This window comes from Microtus ochrogaster, chromosome 4 (assembly GCF_000317375.1).
Source record: "Microtus ochrogaster isolate Prairie Vole_2 chromosome 4, MicOch1.0, whole genome shotgun sequence".
NCBI lineage: Eukaryota > Metazoa > Chordata > Mammalia > Rodentia > Cricetidae > Microtus > Microtus ochrogaster.
In genome coordinates this window covers 5742780-5760029 of record NC_022011.1, presented here as the reverse complement: position 1 = coordinate 5760029, position 17250 = coordinate 5742780, and the positions used below count along the sequence as shown (strand labels likewise).

Sequence of the window (17250 nt, the reverse complement as noted above, 5' to 3'; positions counted from 1 at the left end):
CTACATCACCTGGACTATGGTGGTGTGAATGAGAAATGTCCCCCATAGGCTCACATGTTTGAAGACTTAATCCCAGTGACAGCACTGTTTGGGTAGGTTTAGGAGATGTGGTCTTTTTGGAGGAAGTATGTCCCTAGGGGCCACCTTTGAGGTTTCAAAGTTACTGGCATTCCTAGATCTTACTCTGCTTCATGTTTTTAAGATGTGAGCCCTCAGCTGGGTGGTGGTGGTGCACACCTTCAGTGCCAGCACTCGGGAGACAGAGGCAGGCAGAACTCTGTGAGGTCAGCCTGGTCTACAGAGTGAGTTCCAGGACAGCCAGGGATAGGGTTACACACAGAAACCCTGTCTCGAAAAACCAAACCAAAACAAACAAACAACAACAAAAAAAGATATGAGCCCTCAGCTCCCTGTTCCTGCCACCATGCCCCGTTATGGACTCCATCCAGCCTGCTGCAGTGGTAAGTCCAATAAACTCATAAACTCCTCTATCATTTGCCTTGGACATAGTGTTCTATCACAGCACTGGAAAAGTAGCACACACACAAAACCAACAACAAACCCTTGACTTTGGGCAATCAACTCCCCAGACTTCAGTTAAGATGATCAACCATCCCAGTTTGTTAGGGACTGAGCAGCTCCTGGGGGGTTGGGGTGTGTGTGTGTGTGTGTGTGTGTGTGTGTGTAAGGGGGGTTGTTGTTAAAACAAGGACAGTCTCTGGCAAACTAAGACAGTTGTTTGCCCAAGTTTAGGTCTCTATCTATAAAATAAGATTGGATGAGATTGGTTGTAAAAGTCTGCCAAAGTCTGTATTCAGAACTGATTCTAGAGACGTTGGGTGCATCCTCACAATGCTCAGCATCTGGCCAGATGCTGGCAGACTCGGCACCTATTTGCCATCCTTGAACTGATCTTTTAACAAACTGGAATTTTAAGGGTCAGGATTCACTGAGTATCAGCTTTAGACCAAGCTCTGCTGCACATTCAGACTTTCTTCTGCTCTGGCTGAATGATTTCACTAGAATTTACAGATGTCTTGTTTCGTACTTGACTGCACATTTGGGTAAAAATACAGCCTGGCAACGGGTTACATATAATTTAGATTTTTTTTCTTTAAATGATGTGCTAGATCTACATAAACACTCTCATACTAACACTATGGATTTATGAGCTTGCATTTTGGGAATTACCAATCTGAGACTTACAAGCACTGGTCTGGTGGTGCTTGTCTAAAACCTTCGTCTGTAGACAGATTCTTTAATGCCCACCTGGCTCCAACAGCCACCACCTTCCCACCATGATTCGGCTAGCCGTCTACTTCCACCTTTGGGTGCCCAGTCCACATCCCTTCCTGACTGTGTGAAGTATGCAAAGTCCTCAAGGACTTAGGTTTCCTCGAATTCAAGTGGCTTTCTGGGGTTACTCTGGGGGCCTGGCTGGGGAGCCAAGAAGTTCCGGTTAGCCCAGAAAGAGGAGAAAAAAGGTCTGCGGGGCCGCTCCTAGTTGCTAAGGGAGGGGCGGATCCCTTCTGGGTGGCTCTTCTCGGAGAATTCCGCGGACAGGCTAGGGGAAGGAGATTGTGCTGCGGAAGGAGCCGGGTTTCACTGCAACCCAGCGGCCCCGCAAGCGGGTGGGTGGCGCATGCGCGGCGCGGGTCGTGGAGTTGTGAATGGTGCGTCTTGTTTGCTAGAGTTTGAAGCGGGCGGGCGCGCGAGAAGGAGGGGTGGGGCCGGGGGGAGGGGGGGCAGGGAGAGAAAAGGGGGGGCCGGAGAGAGGAAGTGGCGGCAGCGGCCGGGGGAGGCTAGAGCTGTGTCTGCGCGGGCGGCAAGCAACGGCTGAAGCGGCGGCGGCGGTAGCGTGGGTTGGGCTCAAGCAGACGGCCGCACCTCAGACTCCCTGGAGCGGGAGCCCACGCGGGCGGGCTCCTGAAACAAAGAGCAGCGGGAGTCCAGACGCCGCGGGTGGGCGGTCAGCCGGTCAGCACCGAGCCGGCCAGCGGCTGCCCGCGCTAGCCCGGAGCGCGGCCTGAGGGCGGGAAGATGCCGCGCGTCGTCCCCGACCAGAGAAGCAAGTTCGAGAACGAGGAGTTCTTCAGGAAGCTGAGCCGCGAGTGTGAGGTGAGGCGGGTGGGAGGCGCGGAGGCCTTGGCGCGCCCCGAGTGGGCCCGGGCGGAGAAAAGTTTAGTTTGAGCGGCTTGGTTCCCGGGGAGCCCGAGGCGGCGAGCCGGCCGAGGGGTAATCTCACCCCGGCAGCAGTCCGCCCACAGACTCTGCTTGCCCTTATCGGAGCCGCGGGGAGCGGGCGGGCGCCGCCGCGGATTTGCCTCCTGATTTCGGGCCATCTCTGCCCTGCAGATTAAGTACACGGGCTTCAGGGACCGGCCTCACGAGGAGCGCCAGACACGCTTCCAGAACGCCTGCCGCGACGGCCGCTCGGAGATTGTAAGTCTGCGGGCCCGGGGACGCGGGGAGGCCGCGGGGGGACCTAGGCGCGCGCCACTCACTTGTTGCGCGCGGCCCGGGCGGGTTCCGGACGGCGCCGCGGACGCTGCGGCTCCCGGAACTGAGCGGGCGCAGGCTCACTTCCTAGTCCGGATTCGAATGGCAAAAAAAGCCGACGCCGGCGGCTCGGTCGGCCCTCAGGCGGGCACGCGTTCCTTCGCCTTGGCCGGCTGCGATGGTCCGTGGTTCCCAGAGCAGGCTCGGCTCTCGGAGTGGAGCTCAAACCCGAGCCTGGCAAGCCTCATCGCCTAGGCTGTGACCTCGACCGGGGATCGGAGTGTTGGTCGGAAGAATACACCCGTTCGTGAAAAGAATCACTTGGGGTCAGCGATAGTTTGTTTCTGAGAAGCGAGATAGGCAAATCTATATGTGAAGATATCTTCCCATACAGCCGAGAGTAAATCTACTCCACTTATCTGTTGCCCTAATAGCAGAGGGGGGGGGGGTAAAAAGGGCCCCGGAGGATGGACCATTTTCTTAGAATGTTAAGAGTCTGAAAGAACCGTCTGTTTTTCTCTTTCTAACCTAAACATGTCCCTCTTAGTATTGGAGTCCCTAAAGAATTGCCTTGTTCTACGAGACCAACCCGTGATTGATTTAGAGCCGCCTGCTTTATGTTTGAAAACTACTACTCATCCAGCCCTGGGTCGAAAAATATTAGTGACCTAGTTCCTCTCCTGGCTGTTAGCTGTCCGCTTCAGATGTTTTGGTTAGGAAGCAACAAAGGGAAGAAACTGGAGGAAAGAGAATTTTAGGTTTTTAGTTTTAGGTTTTTTGGTTTTGTTTTAGTGGAAACAATGTAATGGAATCTTGGTATTTGCTCAGTGACAGGCTCATTGCCTTATCCCAAACTTGAAGCAAAGGTACAATTTGAATGAATACAGGTTAACAGTACAAGACTATTGGCGAGTGTCATCTCTCCCCTACACAATTTTTTTTCATTGAAATATAATTCACATATCATGAACTCAACTTTGGATCACTGAAACCAGATTTGTTTTTTAAAGTTTTTTTAGTATTTAAAATGAAAGCTCTTGGAATTGAATTTATACTGAAATGGCACTAGATGCATCAAGAACTATAGAATATTTGATCAGTAAAGTGTTTCATAAAAGAAAGCCTACCGCTTCCAATCCATATCTGGTTTCTTGAGTAGTTGTGATAGTTACATGCTTGCAAAAGCATTAGAAATGCTTTTCAGCGTTGGCCCTGGGTGGTAGAAGAAAATCCTCAGTTGGTCCAGTGATGATGGCATCCTTTGCCTGCATTTCGGAAGCAAGAGGTGGATAGTATACTTGATAAAGGATTTCCTGGATGTTTTCCAATGATAAATGTGAAAAATAAGATATAAATAAACTATTGTTTAAAGCTAAGTTGTTTTTTAATGTAGTGATGCTTAGCCAGTAGGATTTATTTATTTATTTGTCCTATCAGAGTTTGGTGTGTGTAATTATAAATTGGGCATATAACTCTAGACACAGTATATCTAAACAGCTGTATTTTAATGTTGTGAAATAGCAGTGTTACAGCTTGCAGTATTTGTCATAAGTTTCTTCTAGAATGAATTACACATTCTAGGCTCTTAAGTATTTGGCCCTACAAGTTTTATTTTTCTGTTTTTCTTTGAGAAAGGTCATATGTAACCTAGGCTGGCAATATATAGCCTTGGATGAGTTTATTCTCCAGCTTGGATCTCCCAAGTCTTAGATTACAGGTGTTTGCCATGCATGGTACAACTGAGAAGCACCCCAGTTCCTTAAAAATTTAATAAGCTTTGCTTATTCTCTGAAAAATTTTCAAGAAAGATAGATTGAGCAGGATGGTGGTGGTGTATGCTTCTTTAATCCCAGCAAGGCCTGGTCTACAGATCAAGTTCCAGGACAGCAAGGGATATACAGAGAAACCCTGTCTCGAAACAAAAAGAGAGGGGGAGAGAGAGAGAAAAAAATGTTTTTATTCCATACTCTGTCTTTTTTTGAGGTTATAATTCATTTTCCCCTTCCCTTTTTTTCCTGCTCTCACGCTTTCCCATATATACCCCTCCCCACTTTCCTTTAAATTCGTAGCCTTTTTTTATTTTTCATTCATATGTGTATATATGTATATATATTTCTAAATATAACCTTTTCAGCCTGTACAATATTATGTATGTTTTCGGGACTGACCATTTGGCGCGGGACAGCCAATTTGTTGTGCTCTTCCCAAGGGAAGACCGCTTCTCTGGATCCCAGCTTCCCCCATTTGTCTCACTTCTTTGTGTAGGGTTGCAGCCCAGTGGGCTTTTCCCAGTCCAGTTTGGCGTGTCCAATGTCATCCTTGTTCAGTTAGTCATGTTGGTGAGACTTCATGAGTATAGCTTCTGACATTACCGGAGACAGTCTCAGCAAATTCCCTGCTCTTTGGCTCTTAAACAATCTTTCTACCCCTTCAGTGTTCCCTGAGGCTTAGGTGCAGGAATGTTTTGTAAATGTATGTACTAGGCTCCACTACAAGTGATTAATTTTTAATTTTTTTGACGTTTATTAATTCAGTGGAGGAGGCAGTATGTGTGCCATGGTGAGTGGAGGTCAAAGGGTAACTTAGAGAAATTGGCTCTTTCCTTCACCATGTGGGTCCCAGGGTTTGGATTTATGTTGTCAGGGTTGGGTATGTAAATAATTCTACCTTTCATTTGTTAACTAATTTAATTATTTTTATTTGGGAAGGAATTTCACATTTCCTTCTCTTTCTGGTTTTTACCTTTTAATTAATTGTTTCCTGTTCTCCCCACCTAGTACTAAGAATTGTCCTAAGGTCTTGAGCATGCTATAAACTATTGTTTAAAGCTAAGTTGTTTTTTAATGTAGTGATGCTTAGCCAGTAGGATTTATTTATTTATTTGTCCTATCAGAGTTTGGTGTGTGTAGCCTTTTGAAAGAGTTTTATTTTAAACATTGAAAGAGGGTCTTACTAAGTTGCTTTGAACTTGTGATCTTTGTGCTTCCTGACACAGAATTTTATGTTGCTTTCATTTATTTTTGACGGATCAGGGGCGGCAGGCAGACTATCAAGTAGCCCAGGCTAGCCTCATATTCAGTATGTAGCTGAGGATGACCTTGAATTGATTTTTTTGCCTCCTGTATAAGTACAGGACTCTATGGGCTAGGGCTGTTTTCTCCGGTGGTTGAGGTCATGCCTAGCCCTCCAAAGAAAACTTACAGGACCTGTAGCTCACAGAAATAGAGGTCATACTCTTGAGTATCTTCTAAGTAAAAATATTTTTTTGTTTTGTATCAAAAATATTTGATTATCTGAATTTTGAATTTAGATGTTATATAATTTAATGCCTGAAATTTATATCTTCTGAACTGATTGTGGTGGAACTTTGCTTTGTTAACCAAGTTGACCTTGAATGCAGAGATCTACCTGCCTCTGCATCTTGAGTGCTAGGACTAAAGGTGTGCACCACCGTGCCTGGTTATTAATTCTTAGAGTAAGCTTGTTGGAAATGTCTTTAATACTAACAATACAGGGAATAATTATGAGAGAAAATGAGAGTTATGATTCTACTATGAGAAGTTAGAGAAGCAGAAACTTTTTTTGAATATCCCATTTTTTGTGTGTACACACATTCATGCAGGCGCTCACTCTTGCGTGAATGGTGTGCTTGTGGAAGTCAGGACAGTTGAACTGAAATCAGCGCTTTCTTTCCACCGTCTGGACAATGGCGGTGAATCAGGTTGGCAGGCTTGTGCTGCAGCACCTTTATCCACTGAGCTGCCTCCCAGGCCCCATTTTGTGTTTTGAGGCAAAAACTCACTTAATACAGGCTAGCCTTGGAACTTCTGATCCTCCTGCCTCTGCTGCTTGACTGTTGTAATTACCGGTGTGAGCAACACCCACCTTAGAAAGTCTGAGGTTGCCATTCAAACAGGATGTGAGGTAATAGGATCTGCAGTGTCTTAGCACAGAGCTGATTTAGGGCGCTAGTGGTTGAAGGTTTTGCCTCTTAGTAAACACAGCTGTCAACAAACATGCCTCCTGGGCTGGATTTAACCTGCCAATTCTCGGTTCTGAAAATGTTCTCCAAGGCCAAGAAAGTTAGCTCTCAGTAATTTCTCTTTGGCTGTGTCTAAGCTTTGTGCCTGCAGTCTCAGTGCTGGTGAAACTGAGTGAACAAGATGACCTAGGCCCTGGAGCGTGAAGACAACCTGGGCAGAATAGTAAGATACAGTCTCCAAAGACAAAACTTAGCGTGACAACTCCTGCTTGTGATCCCAGCATGTGGGTACTTGAGACAGGAGGACTGCCTGGAATTTGAATAGCCTGGCCTCTGTGCTGAGTTTTAGGGCATCTTGTGGAGAGGGATTATTTCTCTTATATTATTCATATATTATATAATGCTTACTGGTACTTTTTGAACCACCTTAATAAGGAAACTGAAGTATGCCTTCAGTCATACAGCCTAGGCAGATTTCCTTCTAGAATTCTGGTTTTCGTTTTGGGAGGGGATGGGTTCGGTCAGGGTCTCATGGAGCCCTGGTTGGTTTTAAACTTAATATGTAACCAAAGATGAACTTGAATTCATGAATCTGCTTTTCATTTGAACTTGTGCTGGTAGAGCTTTTATGGGTAAAACTTACCCAGTTGAGAGATTGAGCAGTTAGGCTGATGAAATGTACTTATAGTGCCAGTAATAGAAATAAATAGGAGGTGAGAGAGCAAAAGGATTGGTTAAGGCCATCTTGGGCCATATAGTGGGACCCCTTTCTCCTTCTCCTCCTCCTCTTCCTCCTCTTCTCCTCTGCTGCTGCCTGCATGTATCCCTGCAGAGAGGTCACCATATCTCATTATAGATGGTTGTGAGCCACCATGTGGGTGCTGGGAATGAACTCAGGACCTCTGGAAGAGCAGCCAATGCTCTTAACTTCTGAGCTCTCTCCAGCCCCCGGGACCCTTTCTAAAGTTGTTATTCCTCAGGGGAACTGATGAATGAATTTATCATCTAATAGCTTTGAGCATGTCCTCTGAATGTGAGCCCCTTGCTTTCAAATGAAGGTTATGTTTTAGAAACAGTTGATGCTTCAGAATTTAATTAGCAAAATAAAACTATGCTTCTAACAAAGAGGAGTTCATACACAGATGACTTTAAAACTTTCATTTATGTATATGGGTGTTTTACCTTCATGTATGTCTATGCCCTATGTGATGTGCCTGGTGCCCACAGAGGTCAGGAGGGCATTGGATCCCTGGGAAGTTGAGGTGCAGATGATTGTGGGCTTCCATAAGGATGCTGAGAATTGAACTCCAGCCTTTGAAAGAGTAACCATTGTTCTTAAGACTGAACTGTCTTTCCAGTCCCTAAAATGACTTTTTCCTCCAAGTCAGGGTCTCACTATATAGCTCTGGCTATCCTGGAACACACTATGTAGACCATGATGGCCTTGGAGTCTTAGAAATCTGCCTGTTCTGTCTCCCAAGTGCTGGGATTAAGGGCGTGTGCCATTATGCTTAGCTTAAAATGTCGGGTTGGTTTTTTGTTTTGTTTTTTTTTTTTGTTTTGTTTTTGATTTTGATTTTTTGCTTTGTTTTGGTTTTATTTTTCTAGACAGGGTTGGGTTTCAAAGCTGGGCGTCAGGTCTGGGCCATGCTGCCTGACATGTGTCAGGACACTCCTGTTTTTGTTCTTGTTTTTATTTCAAGGATCTCTGTATGCAAGTCTGTGCACCATGTGTGTGCAGTTCCTACAGAGGCTTAAGAGGGCATAGGATCCCCTGGAACTAGAGTTACAGATGTCGGGAGCTGCAAGGTGGGTGCTGGGAATCAAACCTGGGTCCTCTGCAAGAGCAATCGATGTTGGACCATTGATCCAGATCAAAATGTGTGGTTTTTTATTTTTATTTATTTATTTTTTTAAAGATTTATTTATTTATTTATTATGTATACAACATTCCTTCCATGTATGTTTGTATGCCAGAAGAGGGCACCAGATCTCATTATAGATGGTTGTAAGCCACCATGTGGTTGCTGGGAATTGAACTCAGGAACTCTGGAAGAGCAATCAGTGCTCTTAACCTCTGAGCCATCTCTCCAGCCCCCCAAAATGTGTGGTTTTTTAAAAAATACTAATTTTACTTAACTTCTTTCTAAATCTCTTGGAAAGGGGAATAATGGTATTTTTTGATTTTGTTTTATGTGGGGAAGGAAATAAGAGTTAAATTGCTCAGAGGCTACATAAAATTTTTTTGATGATGGTTTTAGATTGTACTACATATTGAGCTGTACCATCTAACGTTTCTTCCTTTCTCTTTCTTTCTTTCTTTTTTTTTTTTGCCAGGGTCTCTTGTGTAGCCCTGGATGTCCTGGAACTCACTATATAGACCAGGCTGATCTCAAACTCAGCTCACAAAGCTCCACCTGCCTCTGCCTCCTGAGTGCTGCTAGAATCAGAGGGTGTGCACTATCACACTTGGCCTCCTAGTACTTTGTTTTTTCATTGACTTTGGAACTCATGCTTTAAAATGTACTTAAATACTGCAGGTTTTTAAAATGACCCACACATGGTTGCATGTTTTCTTGAGCCAAAGAAGCAAGAAAAAATAAAATCTCATTTGTACAACTTTAAATTATGTTATTCTTTAAAATTCAAAATCATGGGTGATTTTCACATTTGAAAATAAAATTTTAAATCCAGGGATAGAGGTTTTGGTTAGACACAAGCAATGTGAGTTCCTAACGTCAGCAAAAAAATGACCTGAAAAGAAAGTATTGATTCCATGTCTGATTTTATATTTAAGCAGCCAATGGCAAATGCCCTTAAAATGGAATCAGATGTTTGTAACTTAATACTTAAGAAAAATGATGAGTGCATGTTTTTTACTTTTAAGTATTCTCAGTGCTGCCTGGCTTAAGACATAAACTGATGTAAAAATAAATGACTGCCTGCATAATTTATGTGATGTCCTGCTCCTGATCCTGTTTGTATTGATTTTTCTAAAAGGCTTTTGTGGCCACAGGAACCAATCTGTCTCTCCAGTTTTTTCCGGCCAGCTGGCAGGGAGAACAGCGACAAACACCTAGCCGGGAATATGTCGACCTAGAAAGAGAAGCAGGCAAGGTAGGAAAAATCTTTGCTATTTAAAGTATTGTGAATTGTTTTATTATTGTCTCATTACTTGCATTTTAATAAGGAGATTATTAGTCTGACTACCCAGATGTATGGTCAGATTTGTTAAAAGAATGTAAAATGATTTTAATGACTTTTATAACATTTAATTCATAATTATATATATAATAATTATCAAGAGAAATTCTAACTTACAGGAAAATATTCTACATTTAATAGTCAAATTTTGATTTCTTTAAATGTTAGTACAAAATTTTTTGTCTGTACTAAAATAATTATGATAGTCTGATATGAAGGAGAAAAAATGGAGGAAAACTGTATGTTTAAAATTTTTTTTAAAAAAATTAAATGCTTATTTATAAACAAGTTATAGGTATTTTGTTAATATAACAGTTGATTTTAAGAACATCATAAGAAAACATCTACTTGAAAATATTTTCTATTAAAGGAAAACTTTCTGGGAATTCAAATAAATGCTTTACAATTCTTATTAGAAGTGAGGTTAAAGTTATAAAAATAGGTAGAAATGTTTACACTGATACACTGATAACTTAAAAATCTATGTCATGTTACTTGATAAAAATTTAATAAATAATATTTTAGATTGATCTTTGATCAAAGAATCACTTTCAAAGAATTAAAAAAAATTTAAAATCAACTTATTTTATAAACTTTTGTATCCAATTGTATACTTGTTTTATTTTTTCCTGCTTTCTCTTTAGAATGGTTTTGTTGGTGTTTGGGGGTTTTGCTTGTTTGATTTCTGGGACTTTTTGTTTTTGTTTTGACATGGAGGGACGGTCTCTTGTAGCAATAGCTGACCTAGAATTCTTTGATCCTTCTGACTCTGCCTTGGACTGCCAGGGTTACAGGTGTGTGCTACCACACCCAGCTTGTAGTATGTTACCATACCTGTTTCTAGCAACTCGCTAAATTTTGCTAAATTATTTTCCTAAGTGTCATCACCATCACCGTTTTGTGGCTTGGCAGATTTGGCCTCTTCAGTTTGGGGGCAGTTTTTGGACTTAATGGATTTCAGGTCCACCTAGCTACAATGAGACGCTGTCTCAAAACAAAACATGCTGGTCCAATGGCTCTGCAGGTAAAAATGTGTGCCTGGCAACCTTGATGACCTGATTTGGATCCTCAGAATCTATTGTGGCTGTTATCACAGGTTCAGCATTCCTACCACAAGGTGGGAGATAGAGTCCAGAGGAACTACCAGAAGCTAGTGGATATCACAGTCACCAACACAACAGGAAAGACCCTGACTAAAAAAAAAAAAAATGGAAGGAAAGAGCTTATCCTGAAAAACTGTCCTCTGGTGTTCAGACACATCTGCACCCCCATCACACACAAATAATAAAATAACTCTTTAAAAAAATGAAAAACAACAACTGAAAAGAATTAGCAGCATAGGAGTCAGTGGGTATGGGGGGGAGGGGGGGAATGAGAAAAAAAAAAGAATTAGCAGCATATAAACACTAATTAAAAGATTTATCTTTTTAAAGATTTATTATGTTTAGTGTTCTGCCTACATGTATACTTGCAGACCAGAAGAGGGCACCAGATCTCACTGTAGACGGTTGTGAGCCACCGTGTGCTTGCTGGGAATTGAACTCAGGAACTCTGGAAGAGCAGCTCTTAACCTCTGCTCCATCTCTCCAGCCCCAGATTTATCTGTTTTAAGTATAGTGAAAGATTTTGTTTAGATTTGTTCTTTTTGTTTTGTTTTGTTTTTAGAGACAGGTTTCTCTGTGTGTAGCTCTGACTGTCCTGGTCCTGTGTAGACCAGTCTAACCTCGAACTCACAGAGATTTACCTGCCTCTGCCACCTGAGTGCTGAGATTAAAAGTGTGTGCCTTCGCCACCCAAGTGGATTTGACTTTATTTATTTATTTATTTATTTATTTATTTATTTATTTATTTATTTATTGGGTTTTCGAGACATGGTTTCTTTGTAGCTTCGGAGCCTGTCCTGGAACTAGCTGGAACTAGCTCTTATAGACCAGGCTGGCCTTGAACTCACAGAGATCTGCCTGCCTCTGCTTCCCAAGTGCTGGGATTAAAGGTGTATGCCACCACTGCCTGGCTACTCATTGTTTTTTAAATCCTGCAGTCTTCCCCTTTTCAATCTAAAAATTAACTAGTTGCCCATAAAAGATCAAATCTAAGCCAGGCGATGGTGGTGCATACCTTTAATCCCAGCACTCAGAAGACAGAGGCAGGTGGATCTTGTGATTTGGAGGCCAGCCTGGTCTACAAGAGCTAGTCCGGGAAAGGCTCCGAAGCTACAGAGAAACCCTGTCTCCAAAAAACAAAACAAACAAAAAAACGGAGAGGACTGGAGAGATGGCTCAGTGGTTAAGAGCATTGCCTGCTCTTCCAAAGGTTCTGAGTTCAATTCCCAGCAGCCATGGTGGCTCACAACCATCTGTAATGGGGTCTGGTACCCTCTTCTGGCCTGCAGACATACAGACAGAATATTGTATACAAGATAAATAGATAAATAAATAAATAAATATTTACGCCAGGCGATGGTGGCGCACGCCTTTAATCCCAGCACTTGGGAGGCAGAGGCAGGCAGATCTCTGTGAGTTCGAGACCAGCCTGGTCTACAGAGCTAGTTCTAGGACAGGCTCCAAAGCCACAGAGAAACCCTGTCTCGAAAAACCAAAAAAAAAAAAAAAAAAAAAAAGCGGAGTAGTTGTTACATAATATTCTTTCTTGTGTACTAACTTTAATTGGAAAATTAAATTAACTTACTACTTAAAATGTTTCAATTTCAGTAGCAAATGATAAAACTAGTATAAGGTATCAAAAAAATTACATATTACTAATTCTGGTTTTAGAAATTTGTTTTTCTAAAAGAAGGATAGATGGTAAATCTTTTCAGTTTTGCAGGCTTGTGTTCTCTATTGCAGCTTTTTACCTCTGTAGTTGTAGTGTCAAAAGAGCTGAACAGGTGAGTAGGGATATATTCCAAGAATGTGGTAATGCTAGCCAAAAATCAGCATTTTTCTTTTATATATAAATTGTATTTACATATAGATGACAGATCTTTCATCTATAGTTTTGCCAACACCTATACTCACCAAAAAAAAAGAAAAAGGCAGAAAACAAACAACACCCTTTTGACCTATTGCTGCACACTGCTAAGGTAAAGTACTCCAGTTGATTTAAGAAAGAAATACTAACCTAGGTGCTCTCATCCATTGCATTCAGACTGTGGGATCTTATATTTTCTTTCTTCCTTTATATGCTTTGTTGTTATCATTAGACTTTCTGTCTCCACAGGCCTAAGGCTGCCTACCAAACAATTTGAAGAATTTTCCCAAATATTAATTATTTGCCAATGTTAATTATTTTTATCAGATACCAAATGAGTATCATCTCATGTTTTTTCCACCTAGTTTGAACTCCTGATCCTCCCGCCTGTACTTCCCAGGTGCAAGGATTGCAGGTGTGTAAATTCCTTTGCTTTAACCTAGTTACCTCCCAATCCTCTTGTTTCTCTTGACTGGTAAGTGACCAGGAACATTTGCAGTTTTAAATAGGTGGTGTTGGTAGAGAAGGGACCTAAAGAAGGTTAGGAGACGATATGCCGTGGAAGCGTCTAGGGGAACATTGTAAAGGACCATGTACTGCATACTATATAGTTGACACGCAGGCCGCTGTAGCTAGAGGAGACAGTAAAAGATGAGACAAGGGGCCGGGCGATGGTGGCGCACGCCTTTAATCCCAGCACTCGGGAGGCAGAGGCAGGCGGATCTCTGTGAGTTCGAGACCAGCCTGGTCTACAGAGCTAGTTCCAGGACAGGCTCCAAAGCCACAGAGAAACCCTGTCTCGAAAAACCAAAAAAAAAAAAAAAAAAAGATGAGACAAGAGAAATAAAGCAAAGAGCTGATTAGTTTGACCATGGTACACAATTATAATGACTTGATTTTTTTCAAGACAGTTTCTCTGAAGCCCTGGCTATCCTGGAGCTCACTCTGTAGACCAGGCTGACCTAGAACTTAGAGATCTGCCTGCCTCTACCTTCTGAGTTCTGGCTTTAAAGGTGTGTAGCCTCACCTCCTGAATTGACAGACTTTTTTTTTTTTTTAAGGAACATGCTTTTATTATATTTTTATTTGTGTATATACATGTGTAAGGTTGTGGAAATCTGTTCTTTATGTCGAATATAGGGATTAAGCTATATTTAGTAGGCTCCACAGCAAGTGTTTTTAACCATTGAACTGTCTCACTTGCCCAAAGATGTTGTTCTTTTTTAGTTTTTAAATTTCCCCTGGTTTATTTGTTTTAGTTTTTAAAGTCAGGGTCTCACATAGCTCAGACTGATTTTAACTTTTCTATATAGCTGAGGTTAGCCTTGAACTTCTAATACTCTTCCCTCAGCCTCCAATTCTGGGTGTGTGAACCAGTATACCTGGCTTGACACTACCTTTTATTCTGAGTGCAACTGAGAGTGATGTCAGGGTTCCAAGCAGATGAATGATATGGTTTGTGTTAGGTTTTGACAGATTCACTCTGTATTCTAGGTTGATAATAGATTGTAAAGGCCACAGTGAAGTAGAGAAACCAGTTTGGCTATTGAAGTAATCTTGGCAAGGCAATGGTGGTGCAGTGGAGAGGGGAAAGTATTCTGAAATAAAACCATCTGAGTTTGTTTGTAATTGGATGTAGTGGGTGGGAAAGAGTGTGCTAAGAACAGCTCCACCTCTTTGGCGAGAACAACTGGAAATGTGGGGCTGCCACCATCTGAGATGGGAAGGGCTGCAGATAGAGGAAAAAGCAGGTTTGCTCAGTTTAAGACATGTGATGATTGCTTGTTTTTATAGCTTCTGTTTCCTTACTGCCTACTCTGAACTCCCAAACCTAACTAACAAATTGATCCTTCATCTTTTTATCTCAAGAGTTCAGTGACCTTTGAAAAGAATCAATCAACTTTATTGAAATATAGCTTAAATATAATAAAATGCACTACTTTAATAGCATTAATTTTTACTTTAACAAATGTATGTCATATACACATAAATGTACTATGATTAAGGTAATGTTTAGCCACTGCAAAGGTTTTCTCAGGCTTTTTTACACAAATCTGGGATCATTGTAGCTGTATGGCTCTGGGTCAGGTTCTCTCTTGAGATCACATTCACACTGTTAGATAGGGCTGGACAGTCTCTGAAGACTTGTCTAGAGCCAAAGGATGTCCTTCTAAGCTCATATTCTGTTCGAAGATGTGTGTTTTTCTGTGCTGAAAAAAATGAATGAAGTCACCATGCTTTTAATGACTACTTCTCCGAGTCATTTGTGTCTCATTTGGTTTATTAGCAGCTAGTCACTAAGTCTAGGCCACATTCAACAGAGAAGGGGATTATTACACTTGGGTATGAATACCAGGATGATGGGATCATTGACCATGTTGGAGCCCAGCCACAATAATAATTGTTAAATTTACTGAATTCAAAACAGCTTACAATGTTAGTAAAGAAGAAACTATTTTTTATTCAAAACAGTAGTTTTGTGATTTAAGAAAATGGCTTCAGAAAGTAGCCCCTTTTATTCATTCTTTTGCTTATGTGAAAGCAAGAGTATTTTTACCTAGGCCTGTTAGTGAAGGTCAATAATCACAGCTTCTCAGGAGGTCTAAGTAGGAGTATCAAAAATTCAAGGCCTTCTTCACCTACCAAGTGAGTTCAAGGCCAGCCTGGGCAACTTAGGAAAACCTTGTCTCAAAATATAAGGCAAAAAGAAGGCTGGGGATGGAGACCAGTGTTAGAGCTTTTGCCTAGCACTTGTTCAAGCCCCCCACACACTCAATTTTCCCCCCAAACTAAGGATTTTGATTTTTTGTTTTGTTTTATTTTTTCCAACCAAAGGTCTTTAATAAGGAAGGTCTCTTAGCAGGCTATTACCTAAACATAGGTGCTTTATGTAAGATCAAGATAGAGCATAATATTGTTAAAGAATTTGAAAATTTTAAAAAAGGGTAGGCTGCCCTGTAACTCATCATGGATCAGTTTGGCTTTGAAACAAAAAGAAAAAATGTATATGGGTGTTTTGCCTGCTTGTAAGTTTTTTTCACCCTGTATGTGATTGGGGTCCATGGAAGAGGCCAAAAGAGGGCATTGGATTCCCAGGAACTGGAGTCATAGAAGATTATGAGCTGGTGCAAGGAATTGAACCTGGGTCCTCTGGAAGAATAGTCAGCCCCATTTGAAACAGTTGTCTACTTGAACTGTTTGTATTTGGCATGTCATTGGTTTTATTTGTTTTGGATGGTACCCATGGAACCCAGAGCCTTGCATGGGTTACTCATGTACTCTACTTCTGAGATGTGTTCCTAGCCCTTATCTTGGCTCTTAGAGTCTTTCAGGGAAGATTTAAAATACTACAGCCTAGTAGAAAGGTAGAGTCAACACATTTGCATATTTATAAGTGGTAAGCAAAATATTCCTCATGTGAGGATTAAATGAAGTACCAGAAAATACATTTGAAATTTGAATTGTTTCAAGACTAGTCTCTTTTAGCACAAGTTGGTCTTGAACTCCTGTTTATTCTGCTTCTACCTCCCATTGTTGCACAGATTACAGGTTTATGCCAGTATGCCCAGCAATGAAAATGCGTCTTAAATTGTAACCCCCTATCCAAAGTTAGGCTATTAGATGGTTTTATAGGTAAGATTGTAACTGAATAATAGTGTTAATGCTGTAGTATGGCTTAGTAAGTTATTTCAGGTAGGCCCACAATGCTGCTGGAATACTTCATCTTTCCCTAGTAGTCCATCTTGGTATATTATACACCTTGGCAACCAAGATGTTTTTAATTCTTCTTTAAACTGCTTCCTTGTAATTTAGCTGTCAAAAGACAGCTAATGAAAAGCAACTTATCAGAACTTAAATCATTCTTAAATTGAAATTATACAGACTCATCTTAATTCCTTTGCTCCTTCCTCTTAGGACTTTCCAATTACATTTTATTTCAAATGAATGCAAATGGTTTTGGTTGACCATAATTAATCTCGAATGATCACATTAATGTTATTTTTCATGTATTCTGTTTGACTATATATGATAATTGTATGGTCTAGTTTGCCTAAATTGTATGAAAGCTGATTTGAAAAATTAAAAAATGAACTTTTGTTTACTGTTGGTTGACCCTGTACTGATCCTATGAAAATTGAGTATTCTATTTTTGTCTGGGCTCAGGAAGAGAAAGGTTTAACTCTTTTCTAAAAAGTAATTTTCAGGGCTGCGCATGGTCCTATCTTTTTTCTTTCCTTTCTTTTTCTTTTTTGAGACAGGGTCTTATGTAGCTCTAGCTGTCCCCCAAACTCAGAGATCTGCCTGACTCTGCCACCCAACTGCCATGATTAAAGGTGTGCACCGTCAAACCTGTCATAAGATACTTTGATCCTCTTTCCTTAGCCTTTCAAGTGCTGGGATTATAGGCTTGCCAATTCTTTTTTTAAAAAATAAATAAATAAACTGAGTAACAGAAATATTAATATAATAATTAATAATATAATTAATATAATAATAGTATCATCTACTAACTGAAAAATAAAACAATGATTTTAATCTCTGCTAAATGAATTTTTGGTTTTTTTTTTTTTTTTTTTTTTTTTTTTTTTTTTTTT

At 41.2% G+C, this 17250-nt stretch overlaps 1 protein-coding gene across 2 annotated transcripts in view; it reads left to right on the top strand.

Moving 5' to 3' along the window:
• The first annotated feature begins 1773 nt into the window (after nucleotides 1-1773).
• The window catches only part of Cbfb (core-binding factor subunit beta), a 49986-nt gene continuing 34509 nt past the window's right edge, over nucleotides 1774-17250 (top strand). For both annotated transcript variants that reach the window (XM_005345496.2, XM_005345497.2), the window contains exons 1-3: nucleotides 1774-2118; nucleotides 2356-2442; nucleotides 9482-9598. In XM_005345496.2, the coding sequence (XP_005345553.1) occupies nucleotides 2041-2118; nucleotides 2356-2442; nucleotides 9482-9598 (282 nt within the window). In that variant the 5' untranslated portion in view covers nucleotides 1774-2040. The remainder of the gene's footprint in view (nucleotides 2119-2355; nucleotides 2443-9481; nucleotides 9599-17250) is intronic.